This window comes from Xenopus tropicalis, chromosome 1 (genome assembly GCF_000004195.4).
Source record: "Xenopus tropicalis strain Nigerian chromosome 1, UCB_Xtro_10.0, whole genome shotgun sequence".
NCBI lineage: Eukaryota > Metazoa > Chordata > Amphibia > Anura > Pipidae > Xenopus > Xenopus tropicalis.
In genome coordinates, this window is record NC_030677.2 from 98,776,320 (window position 1) to 98,789,675 (window position 13,356).

General features: G+C 37.1%; 1 protein-coding gene across 9 annotated transcripts in view; it reads left to right on the top strand.

Moving 5' to 3' along the window:
* unc13a (unc-13 homolog A) overlaps window positions 1-13,356 on the top strand; it is a 71,158-nt gene that overhangs the window by 12,265 nt on the left and 45,537 nt on the right. For all 9 annotated transcript variants that reach the window (XM_031904660.1, XM_031904665.1, XM_031904667.1 and 6 more), the window contains exons 2-8: window positions 3,441-3,470; window positions 4,916-5,015; window positions 6,041-6,158; window positions 9,810-9,933; window positions 10,302-10,375; window positions 10,687-10,744; window positions 11,233-11,268. In XM_031904660.1, coding sequence (XP_031760520.1) covers window positions 3,441-3,470; window positions 4,916-5,015; window positions 6,041-6,158; window positions 9,810-9,933; window positions 10,302-10,375; window positions 10,687-10,744; window positions 11,233-11,268 — 540 coding nt within the window. The remainder of the gene's footprint in view (window positions 1-3,440; window positions 3,471-4,915; window positions 5,016-6,040; window positions 6,159-9,809; window positions 9,934-10,301; window positions 10,376-10,686; window positions 10,745-11,232; window positions 11,269-13,356) is intronic.

Below are 13,356 nucleotides of genomic sequence, written 5' to 3' on the forward strand. Positions count from 1 at the left end.
AAATTATTACCCTTACGGTAAAAAGACCTTCTTATGCTATGAAACATCTTATTTGGAAACTCCTGAAAACTCCAACTTAAGGGAAGGCCATCTCCAATAGACTCCATTTGAATCAAATAATTAAAACTTTCACTAATCATTACCTTTTTCTCTGTAATAATAAAACAGTACTTTTACTTGACCCCAACTAAGATATAATTAATTCTCATTGGAGGCAAACCCTATTGGGTTTATTTAATGTTTAAATGATTTTTAAATGACTTAGGCCATGGAGATCCAAATTATGGAAAAATCCCCTATCTGGAAAATCCCAGGTCCATTCCAGGAGCATTCTGGGCAACAGATCCCGTGCAGTTATTGGCCTGTTATCCTGAATGCTCAGGACCTGGGGTTTTCCCGATAAGGGATCTTTCTGTAATTTGGATCTCTGTACTTCAATTCTACTATAAGATAATTTAAAGTTTAATAAACCCAATAGGTTTGTAGTGTTTTTAAAAGGGATTAATTATATCATAGTTAAGATCAAGTACAAGATGTTTTATTATTACAGAGAAAAAGAAAATATGTTTTAAAACTGCAAAATGTTTAATCTAAATGGAGTCTATGGCAGATAGCCTTCCCGAAATTCAGAGCTTTCTGGAGAAAGGGTTTTCAGATAACGGATCTCATACCTGTACCTGTATATGATGATATATGATGTATACAGTATGCTATATATATCTGGAAACCATTTTATGCAGAAAGCTCTGCATTATGCATTACCATTTCCCATAGAGTCCAATTTAATTTAATTTTGTATGGATTTAAATTACACAGGGAGGTATTATGATAGTTAATCAGCACAGTTCTGCTGTTGGTAAAAGGTCTGTAATTTATACATAATAAAATAAATATTTACAAGTACTAAGGAGTTTGCCAGCTTTAGTAAATATTTGTAGCAGGCAATGCATTTTTGATAAAAAGAATGAAAGGATGCTGCCCAAGCCATGTATATCTCTCAGACCCTCAGCTATGTTTTCTCCTCTAATGTTAAGGCCTCAGGGGGAAAATGATAGAAACAATTGCTAGCATTTCCTTCTCTAAGATGAGAATGGAATTCGCTTTGTACTCCAGCATGGATGATAAATTAGGCCCTGGAGTCAGCTGTGAAACACTGCACACAGCCGCAGCATTTTATCTGTTCTCTTGCATGTTTCAAGTCTCTGGCTGGATGGACACGTTTTGAGGACATGTCTGCAGGGGCGCTGCTGCTATGAGGCGAGTTGAGAAACTCATCTCAGACAGCAAAGCCCTGAAAGTTACCAGGGGCGGCAAAAATCCACTCCTGGCAACTTAAAGAGCCAAAATTCCCTTTTTTAAGTCGGAATTCCGGCTCTTCTAGTGCAGAGAGCGCTATTTATTTGATGCGAAAAAGCTAAGTGTGGGGGGAGAGAGGGGGCGGCACCAAGTTGGCATCAACTCGCTGCATGTCTGGTTCAGACACTGTTCCATTTTACATTAAGTATTATAATATGCTTAAGAAATTAATTTTTCGTTAAAACCCTTCTCATGGTTATCCAGACAACATATTTTGGATTGGTCTTGTCTGTGTTTGTTATGTGGTAACGTGCTCTATTCAATCTACATATATAGCCAACAACTTGCATTTATTAGAAGTAACCTTACCTTATTTAGCATGTTCTTGCCAAGTCTGCAACAATGTCTTAGTCTGTTTCCTGTCAGTAGGAAGTAAGTAAATCGAAGAAATGTATACAGTCTGGAGTCATCTTTCAAATAAGAATGCAATTACACTCTAGATCTAGAAAATAAGTTTTCTGAGCTTTTTCTTATTTGATTCCTGAAACGATCATAATGTTTGCTTGATCCCAAAAAAAACTTAACACAGACACCAACCAAGGTCTCTGTTTTTGATATCTCCTTTATAGCATACCTTAAGGCATGTTCTAAATCCTCCTCAAGCTTTGTAACTATTCTCAGCATTCATTTCTTTCCAACAAGAGAGGTAAAACTTTCATCTATGATTACAAGAGCACTGTGCCTTGTTAATAGTTAATAAATAGTTACGTAACTATATTATTAAAATAAAATTATATTATATTATATATAAGGCTCTCCTGCTTCTCATGGCCTCTGTCCCCCCAACCTACTCTCTGGGGGAGTGGTATAAGTGGGCATGCAAACACATTCCTCTCTCTAAATGCAGTGCAGCTAAAGGTAGCACTGTTTTGGCACTCTATTTTTATAGGGGTTGTAAACCCAATCATAAAGCTGTCCCACTGCGCCCTCAAGTTTTGCTATAGCAGCTGTCATAAAAACGTAATAATAGATGCAAGAAAATATACCAATGACCAAAAACCTCATTATAAATACAAGAGACACTCGAATCAGACATGGGGATAAAGAACAGACTTTTTCAGTTCAGTTCTTCTTATATTCATCTGCTATTTAGGCTTCCGCATTGCTGCCTCTTTGCTCTGGTAAAAAAGACCTATTAATCTGAGAACAGTGTAAGTTCCAAGCTTGGGAGATGCAGAACAAAAATTTAAATAATTTGAAAAGCACAAAAAGTAAAAAAAAGAAGATTATTTGCCTTGGGCAACTACCTTTTACTGTATAATTAAAATTAATTTTAAGATAAAGCTCTATAACACTGTCAATCTACTGTTCCTGATGCAAATACTTAGTAGCACTAAACCATCCTGTATCCCTACCCTTGTTACATATACTGTGCTAAAGTAATGCTGTAAGCTCAGTTTATTGATATTGAGCAGCATATTAATGCAGCAGTGCTATCATGTAGATATTCTATAAATAGTACTTAGCTTTTTCTAAAACTCTGTATTTTTAGGGCTAGGGTAGCCCTAAAATATATATCTGACTGTGTATGGCATACTGGAAGTTAGGTCCCAGCCTGGTTTTCCCTATGTTTGGACTTAGAAGCCTGTCTACTCTCTATGCAGTAAAATCTGTTCACTAGTTACAGCACAGATCATCATTTGTAGCTTTATGCCTTTTACTTTATTTAAGTCCAGGACTATTGGTCGATTGTCAGTGCTTGAAAGGAGGGACATACATTGTTCTGTTCATGATTGCAGACATCCTACCTGTGCACATTTTTATAGAAGGTGTTTAATTGGTCACACAAGCAGCACATTTAAAACTGAGGAGAACCTCATTGTAGGTGAAACAGCAGGAATCCTAGGAAGAAATCCAGGTCTGCAGGTTACATTTCCATAAACTACCCTAGCTCAATGGGTGAAGGAGTGCTACAAATATATGAAAATGGAGAACTGTACAACAAAAAATTATTTTAAAAAACACAAAAATCAGTGTTTTTTTTAGAATTAGAATTTATTGTAAGCGGAACAACACAATTAATGGACTATATTTTTTCACTTATATATTTCTCTCGTTTTTTTTCCTCTCTTCTTTTTTCTCAGTAAAAAAGGCCACGTTTGATGGAGCACAAGGTAAGATGTACACAATGTATTTTGATCCATGACACCAAATCAGCTCAATCAGTGCTTTTTTTTTTTTTAAATAATCAAATACAGGTATGGGATCTGTTATCTAGAAACACATTATCCAGTAAGTTCCAAATTACAAGAAAACCATCTCCCATAGAATCTACTTAAATGAAATATTACACATTTTTAAAATTGATTTCCTTTTCTCTGTAATAATAAAACAGCACCTTGTATGTGATCCCAGCTAAAATATAATTAATCCTTATTGGATACAGAACAATCCTAATGGGTTTAATTCAAGTTTAAATGTTTTTTTGAGAGACTTAAGATATGGAGATAAAAAGGTATGGAAAGACTCCTTATCTGGGTCCCAGAGCATTCTGGATAGCAGGTCCTATACCTGTATTATTTTGTACATTAAATAAGTCTAAAAGTGGAACACAGGTTTTTATTTACATAAAAGGCAGTGCACCACAAGCTTAAAAAGAAGATCTTAAATGTATTCAGAGTTGCATCAATATCTCACATAAAAGCAATATTTGTAAATCAATACTTGGACAGGAAACTGGATAAGAGCTCTTATGTCAGAAAGCAATTTACAGAAATATTGTCCATGATTTAAAAGAAATGTTCTTCCTTTCATGTGGTTTAGACTGAATGTTTTATAAGGGGTTTAGTATTTACCTTACTTAGGAAAATGCCCTTAAATCCCCTTAAAAACACAGCTATAGGATTAGGTTTGTAGAAAGTTGGGAGAGGGTGGATTCTCCCATCTATTGGTTAGACATTCCCTGGGAGAAGCTTGATGTTTCTTAGTGACCAGAGATATCAGGTGGTTCCTTAATCCATAAAAAGGATAGGATCCCAAGTCTTGGCCTCTTTGAAAATTACTTCCTAGAGGAAGTGGTTAGTGCTCAAGAGCCAGAGGTAGGAAGCCTCAGTAAAAGGAGAAAATATGCAAAGTGGGAGTACGGTAGTTTATAAAGCAGCCAAGTAGAGCAGAAAGGCTTAATCCCCTAGACATCACCCAGCAGCTGAGAATAAGCTCAGGGACAGAGAGATCACAAACATGGGGCACCACTGTGTGGGCCTTGTACTGTACACCTGGACTGGATACTTGCTGAGTAAGTGCTTCTTTTAGCTGAAATATAACTAATACTCTGCCTGAGCCCATGTCATTAGGGAAGTACTATATTAAATGATGAGAATGTTCTTTAATGTTAAAAAATGTTAAACCGTTTATGCTTAAAAACCACCTTAAAAAGTTTTATCTAGTGCTTTCCTAAGGACCTCACACCCCCCCTTCCCAATCCACAAATGTGCAGGATGTCAAATGTGTCAGTCTTAGCAGAGAGGGGCACCTCCAGTACTTTCCCTGTCTTTTGACAGTCCCAAAAGGCACTATATTTGTCTTTTTCTGAAATTCTGATTTCTTTTTTCTTTAACAGAGAAGTTTAATGCCTACGTAACCTTGAAGGTGCAAAATGTGAAGAGCACAACGATAGCGGTGCGGGGAAACCAGCCCTGCTGGGAACAGGATTTCATGTTGTGAGTATGGAATGCATTGATCAAGGGCAGATCAATACACACAATAATAAATTCTGCCATACAGGTACATTTTCACCTGTTATTTCTCCTGTACCTTTTTCCTTACAAAAATGGTTTCCTTAATTTCATTGTGAAGTATATATCAACACATTGGAAAGAGTTGCTACTGTTGCTAGTTGTACCTTATAAGCGAATTTGCGTGTAAGCGAAATTTGTTGAGCACATGATTCATGAAACATGTTTCCTCACGGCTATATAAGCCCATCCAACATTAATTTCAAAATAGCACTGACAAAGTTGACTAACAAATAATTACATTAGAAATGCTACACATTGGGTGGTCATTAATGACTCATTAGGTAGAGTGCAAAGCGCAAAAATGGGCAAACAGTCATGTTTCTCACACTTTGCATCCTGCACATTGGTAATTACACATATGTGGTCCACTTAGAACCTGCGCTTTCTGCATGAATACAGCACTGCCTGCTTTTAGCAGCAATATATTCATGAAGGGCAGGCAGGGGAGGCATGTATACATTCTTACTCCTGCCCCTAGTTGTGTGTCATTTAGACACATATGTTAGTGAACGCAGGCTGCAAAGGCTTTGTAGCAGGCGACAACAGTGTAACTACAGGGTGCCAGGTAGAAGGCCCAGTTCACACCCCTACTAGGCCACTCCTCTCTTTCCCGCCTACCTGCTCACGGTCCCCTCCACTAGCTCTCAGACAGGAGAGGGATGTTGAACCTCTTTGATGGTACAGAGTACACAGTACACACCACCCATGATAAAACAGCTTATGTCTCACATTTGACTGGTAAGGTTTTATTTTATACCATCATCAGGGATGCAGGGTTGCAGAGATTTTAAATTCATCAGGGTTTCTGTTAATATTTACTCTTTATGCTTAAGCATGTCGCAAGTGTAGCATTGTTTCATAACTTATTCTTGAAAATTGCTCTTAGCTGGTGCAAACAGAGGAAGTTATGGTTGTTGTGGTTTGAGTTAATGTGCCTTTTTTTACAGTGAGATTAATCGTTTAGACCTTGGTCTAACAGTGGAGGTCTGGAACAAAGGATTGATCTGGGACACCATGGTGGGAACAGTATGGATTCCTTTAAGGACAATCCGACAATCCAATGAGGTAACCTGCTTTGCCATTCCTTTAATTTGGGGTATAGACATATAGTTTTAAAGCGGTAGTTCAGCCTTGTTAAATGTTTATGTCATTTTTAATTATTACAACTTATTTTCCTGTTCAAACCAATGGTTGGTCGCCAGCATGAATTGGACTCTAGCAACTACATAGCTGCTGACATTTAAAGATGTTGAACAAAAATCTAACTAATAACAAAATATAAGACTAATTGCTAATTTTTGAAGAATATCACGTCTAAATCATGCTAAAAGTTTATGTATAGATGAACTACCATTTTAGGGGACTTAAAGGACATGAAAACCCTACATTTTCCTATCATGTATATAAGTTGGGAACATCTCCCCCACCCACACTGCATCATTTGTACTGCATATATCCCCTCTGTTCACCAGCACCATCACATTTTCCTAAAATAAATAGCAGCTTTCACCCAGCGGCTATTTACAGTGGCTGTAAAGTTCATGCAATAAAGAAAGCAGGCTTACACAGGCAGAACTTACTTTGCTAAAAATTTCTGCTTGGATTGAGGATAGTTAAGCTGAGCTCGGCAGAGGAGGTTAGAAAAAACACATTTCTCCAGCAGAGTGCACAGCTGGAGCAGAGTTTCTCTGGAGACCAGCAGTGCCATATCTTCAATGGCTGCTAGACTGGAGGGTGTGATTAGTAATTTGGGTTAAGAAGAACTTAGCATGCTCTATTAGCAAAGAGCCAAAGAAAATTCCTAAGGGAAGGAGCATAGTGATTTAGAGGAGGAGAAGGCATCTTAACTGATGCTACAGCCTTAAGGTGGCATTGAATACATATACATTGAAATCTTCTCCCAGTATGCCAAGGAACGCATCAGTGAGCTGATGCATTCCCTGATCCAACTGGAAAATCCCCCCATACTACCCTTTTCAAAATTTGGTCAGTAAATTGGATTGTGCTGAACATACTTTTTGCCTATTGGTTTAATCATGAAGAATCTTTGTTTTAGTCATTTCTTGCACTAAACAGAAAATCTGAAACTGAACATAAAGTTCCATTCCAATTCCTGTTCTAGCACAATCAAAACAAATCAGCATTCCACTAGGGAGCCCCTATATAATAAGCTGCTCTTGAACTCAAAATCTAACAGGCTGAAGCTGGGCAATGGGAACAGTTTCATTTAAAACAATCTTTTGTATATTCTTGTAATACAAGTATTGTATTTATTCTGTTTTGCATACATTTTGTCATTGAAGGACCAATATAGCTCAAATTGTCTTGCAGTTGTTGTGCTTAATGAAAATTTAGGGCGTTGCGGATGTAAGGAAGACTAGGGGGCTGATTTACTAACCCACGAACGGGTCGAATGGAGTCCGATTGCGTTTTTTTCGTAATGATCGGTACTTTGCGATTTTTTCGTATGTTTTGCGATTTTTTCGGATTCTTTACGAATTTTTCGGATCCAATACGATTTTTGCGTAAAAACGCGAGTTTTCCTATCCATTACGAAAGTTGCGTAAAAAGTTGCGCATTTTGCGTAGCGTTAAAACTTACGCGAAAAGTTGCGCATTTTTCGCGTAAGTTTTAACGCTACGCAAAATGCGCAACTTTTTACGCAACTTTCGTAATGGATACGAAAAACTCGCGTTTTTACGCAAAAATCGTATTGGATCCGAAAAATTCGTACAGAATCCGAAAAAATCGCAAAACATACGAAAAAGTCGCAAAATATTCGTTTTCAAGTCGGAACTTTTCCAATTCGGGTCGGATTCGTGGGTTAGTAAATCAGCCCCAAGGTGTCCCCCTACCCATAAAGCATGCTGATATAATTATATTTTAGTAAATTGGATAGGGATGGTGCCCATTGCTGCATAAAATTTGTGTGCCCCTGGCATTGTGTGTGTTTTGGTTCCATTTATGGCCGTGTTTAGCTGCCCCCCCCCCCCCCCCCCCGTGACACAGTCCACCTACCTTTTCTTTTTTCTGACTGGACAATTAAAACACAATAGTAAAGCTTTGGATGAGGATTGTAGTCACCCAGCCTGAAAGATTGTAAACAAGTCTAAAAATCAGAGCCACTGATAGCTAGAGAACTAAGGGGAGAGTGGTTTAAAGGAAAATCTTTATACATTCATCTGTAGACCTATACAATGGTCAGTGAAGTAAGTAGTTACTAGGCACCTCAGCAAAAGCTTTTAGGCACCCTAAAAGCATTAAGCAAAAATAGTTAATTTGTCTTGGCCTTACTGGGCTCTTTGTACTTGTGTGCCAGTCTGCTTTTCCTACTGGCCCTTTAAGCAGGCACCATCATACTAACTCATATATGTCAAACACAAGGCCCGGGGGCCAAATCCGGCCCATCTGGCTGTTTTATGTGGCCCTTGGTGAGTGTGTCTGACCATCCAGCCTGATCAATTTTCATTTTCCTCACATAGTAACTAAGACTAAAGGGTATATTTATCATGCTGTGTAAAAAGTGGAGTGAAACATTACCAGTAATATTGCCCAAGGCAGCCAATCAGTAATCAGATTTCAACAGAAGCAAAACATCTATTGGCTGCTATGAGCAACATCACCGGTAATGTCTTACTCCACTTTTTACACATTATGATAAATATACCCCTTAGTATCTTACTAAGTATATTAATAAAAATTTGGCCCGCGACTTAACCTGTGTTTTAGATTTCGGACCCCTTATATGATTGAGTTTGACATCCCTGTACTAACCTGTGTAGATAAAAATATAGAATAATAAAGTTTGGTTAAACAGCAAATAAACCCAGTATAACATGGTGAGGTAATTTTCATTATTCTTCATCTAGTATCTTCAACTGATCTATAAACATTTTTAAGGATCCAGAAATTCTCTTAATGCTGTAATTGTTTTCTTCATTATTACCGCAAAAGCTGTTTGATTTATTTTGTCTTATTTGAAAAGTCTTTGTGTGGGTGGCAGAGGCGACTCCAGGCAGATGGTAGATTGAGACCAGAGACCTAAAGTTGTAAGCATAGACAGGAATCTTGCAGTAGAAAAAGCATTTTTTAATAGAAGTTAAGTGAAAAGTATTAAAAAAGTGTAAATCAATTTTTACAATTCTATGATAAATTTATACATATTTTTAGAATGTTGGTTTTCAGATGATTCACTTCTGCGCTATCGGTCTCATTTATGAGGGGCAGCAAAGTATAGCAGCTAAGAGCCCTTTTTGAACTTTGCACTATCTTCTGCTTCTTGTGCAAATAGCTCTTTGTACTCTTATAGGGTTATGTAATAAAAGACACTAAGTTTGCCCAGGAGCAATAACCCATAGCAACCAATCAACAGGTAGCATTTTCTGGTCACCTGCTGGGCAAACTTAGTGCTTTTTATTACATATGGGGGTTAGTTTATAGTCAAAGGACTGTGACTTATGTTGACTTTCTACCCTTTCCCCTGGAAGCCCCTTCACACGTGTGTCATTTAGACACTCAAGCCTGTCCACTGTCATTTAGACTGTCAAGCCTGCCTTACCACCTGCATATTACTGTGCTCTGCAACATGTGCTGGATTTTAATAACAGAGAAACAATACTAATCCTCCGCTCCTTTACATTCTAATCTTTTTTACACCACTTTACCTTCATAAAACGTTGCTTATACTTTTGTGACCTTTGACTATCTTACACATAGGAGGGTCCTGGGGAATGGCTGACACTTGATTCACAGGTCATAATGACAGATAATGAGATTTGTGGTACCAAAGATCCAACCTTCCACCGCATCTTACTGGATACCCGATTTGAACTTCCTCTAGGTAAGAAATCTCTAGGTAATAAGTCAAACTAGTCAACCTATTATTATAATTTCCTTCTTCCTTAAATTAGTGCCACATTTGATATGATGTTATGCCAAATGTAAACTATATTACAGTAAAAAGCAGTAGATCAATAGCTAGCCAACAGGACACCATTGCTGACATTAGAAGTGTGCCAATATGTGAAGAAAATAACGTTTTTTTGTTCAGTGTGTTATCCCTTTTGCTGCCTAGCACCTTTTTCAATAACTTACTCAGTCCATCGTGTGTATTTTGCACACAACATGGGGGTGCAGGGTTACATACAGAAAAATGCAAACAAAAATGATAGTTTGCTGGCTTTACCTTATTATTTTTTTTTAACTTAGATATACCAGAAGAAGAAGCTCGATACTGGGCAAAGAAACTTGAGCAACTTAATGCAATGAGGGACCAGGATGATGTGAGTGGTTTCAATTCATTATCCTTATTGCAAAATTTCCACAACCTCATGCAGTATTTGGTTTTGATGTAGTGCATCTGAGACTTGGCTACAGATTATCGACAGTCAGCACAAACATGGTTATTGGTAGATTTGTATCCAAGTATCTAATGGAAAGGGGGATTTGACTACAGCATATGTGAGAATAGTTTTACTGTGCTGTGCTATTTAATATTATCCAACATTATCACTGTTTGTTTCTGTATAGGCTTAAACAGTGCAATAGTTATTGTGCTTTGTAATCTTCATTCATTCTCCCCTTATATCTTCAGTATGTTTTTCAAGAAGAAATTCCGGAGAATCCTCTTCCCGTCCATGGATCTCAATGTTGTAAGTAATGTAAAGTATGCTCCCTATACCTTACAAAAACAGATTTGGAATAACAGTTGTTTAGTGCATTTGTGTAGTGTGCACTATTTTGGGAGTGTGGGTAAAAGGGTTGGCGTGAAAGATGACAGAGAGAAAGATAGTCAGAATAAGATACAACATGGAAAGTCTCATGAGAAAAATTTAATAACAGGTGAATTGTGTATTTTTGTTTGTTTTACCTAATAAATGCTATATTTAGTTGTAATTATTAAACAACTATCACCATTCACCAATATTCAGTTGCCATTTTAGGGATGGAAAGAAATTCTACTTCCCACCATAAGCCCGAGCCAGCAGTCTAGTGTAGAACACAACAGAGAACAGCAGGGCTAACTACACATAAACCATTTATTGGCAGTTTTTACTGTCCCTAAGCATGCAGTCTTTACCATGTATAAATCTAAAATGCATCAGGCTTAATTTATATTGGTCCATTTTCCCATTTTTAGGTAACTGGAATTATTTCGGCTGGGGGGAGCAGCACAGTAAGTACATATCTGAGTAAATCGATTCCTTATTTTATGTGTAAATTGTTTATCAGTCTGCTTTTGGTATTAAGAACGCACCGTTTTGTTTTACATGTGAGAATAATCTGTAATTATATGTTTCCGTACATTTCATGATAAACAGTGAATGAATTTTGCAGTTTTTAATTAAGTATTTTAATAAATACCTATTGCCTAGATGTAATAGAAATCTCAATAGTTACATAACTGTGCAAATGTAAGTGTATTTCTTTTTATATTTCAACAGTGCCATAAAGCAGTTCCAGCTTGTGTGATAAGGTGGTCTTTAGGGCAGTGGCCTTAAGCACAGTGTGCAATCGCATGTGGCCCCTTCTTTAGTTATAGAAGGATTTAGAACTGCTATTTAATGAAAACATAATTTTGAATGCCACAGGGAGCTCAGTGCACTACTGCTTAACTTTAGACACAAGTTGCTAAGGTATAATAGATATATCAGTAGCTGTAACTGTCTGTGCAACAAAAGAGCGGTAAATCTTGTTCATTTACTGGCGTCGACAAGGAGCAGCAACTGAATATTAAATGCACTCTTATATGTCTGCTCATGTGACTTTTGTACATATATGCCTTTTGCTATCCAGATACAGGTATAAAACAGATCCACTTGTAAACAATATAAGAGCAACAATTTATACAGCGAGACTGCAGTAAAGAAAATTAAATTCATAGATAAATGAATAATAAAGAAAATTAGGTTCATAGATAAATGAATACAAAATGTGAAATATCTTTGCCGCAAATAAGGAAATAATGCAGTAAAAGAAATTAAAAATGAACAAAATGAAAGCTATTTAAAACAAATAGGATTAATTGTTCAATGGACAGAGCTGGACTGCATCCCCTGACGCTCCTCTGCACCGAGTGCAGAAAATTGGGTTAAAATTGGGCTATTTTGACTGACTTTAACCTGCCTTCCTTTATAAACAGGGCAATTTGTTCAGAGCTCAAACCCATCCCTTCTTTAAGCAAAAGCCTTTGAGCAACTCATTATCAGGGGTTTCTCAGTGGACTGGCAATTAGTAGTCAGCTCGTTTGAAGTTTTTTGGGAATTGACAGGCAGTACTAATTACTCCTAAGTAAAACAATAGGCAAAAAGTATGTTCAGCCAAGCCCTGTTCATTCAGCTAATGTTGAAAAGGGTGTATACTGTACCTTTAATAGGCAATTACTTTTTTAGGAGAAAGAAGAAGGAGAAAGAAAAGAAAGGGAAGTAAAAACTCACATAAGGAGGAGCTTAACAGCATTAGCATAAGATAAAAAAAACAAATAGATTGTGGGCTGATAGATAATATTACATCTGAAGGAAACTAGGGTAGCAGTGGGAGTGCACTGTGGCACTGGGGAAGGGGAAGGAAAAATTTGCAGAAAGAGAAATACTTTTTGAAGGTCTGTTCTGTAGCTTTCTTACCTTTTTACTGGAGTCTCAACATCCCACTGACAGCCAAAGGTCCATCACTGACGTAGGCAACTATTTTCAGAGGGCTCATTAACTCTGGCCGTCTGGCTCCATATGTTGCATGGAATGCATAACCACAGGGAACATAAGCCTGTTCAATATTTCAACAAAATTGAAATTATTTATTCCAAAGCATATAATACCCTATACATAAAAATAAATTTAAAAGATAGTGAAAACAGCATCATAACAGAGAACATAAAAATAGAAAACATGTAGGCTAATACAGAAACAAAATGGCTGCCTGAGCTTTGCAACTACACAGTTATACAGTATACTGCAGAGAAGAGATTTGCTGGACTGCCAGTTTTCCTTCTTTACATGCACATACACAGCATTTATATATGATGACAGAAATGTATTAAACAATGTGTGTATGTATATATCAATGTATGCTACATAATATCTTATTATTTTAAAGACCGCCAAAGAAGAAAACATTTAGCAAGCATATTTGTTAGTTGTATTATGATCCTTCATTTTTATATTTGACCTAATCTTTTTTTTTTATACCATAACCTTTGTTGTAAAGGTGTTTTTGGTAGACATGGTAAACATACGTAACCAGATCCACTTATTTGGTGAGGTCCAAG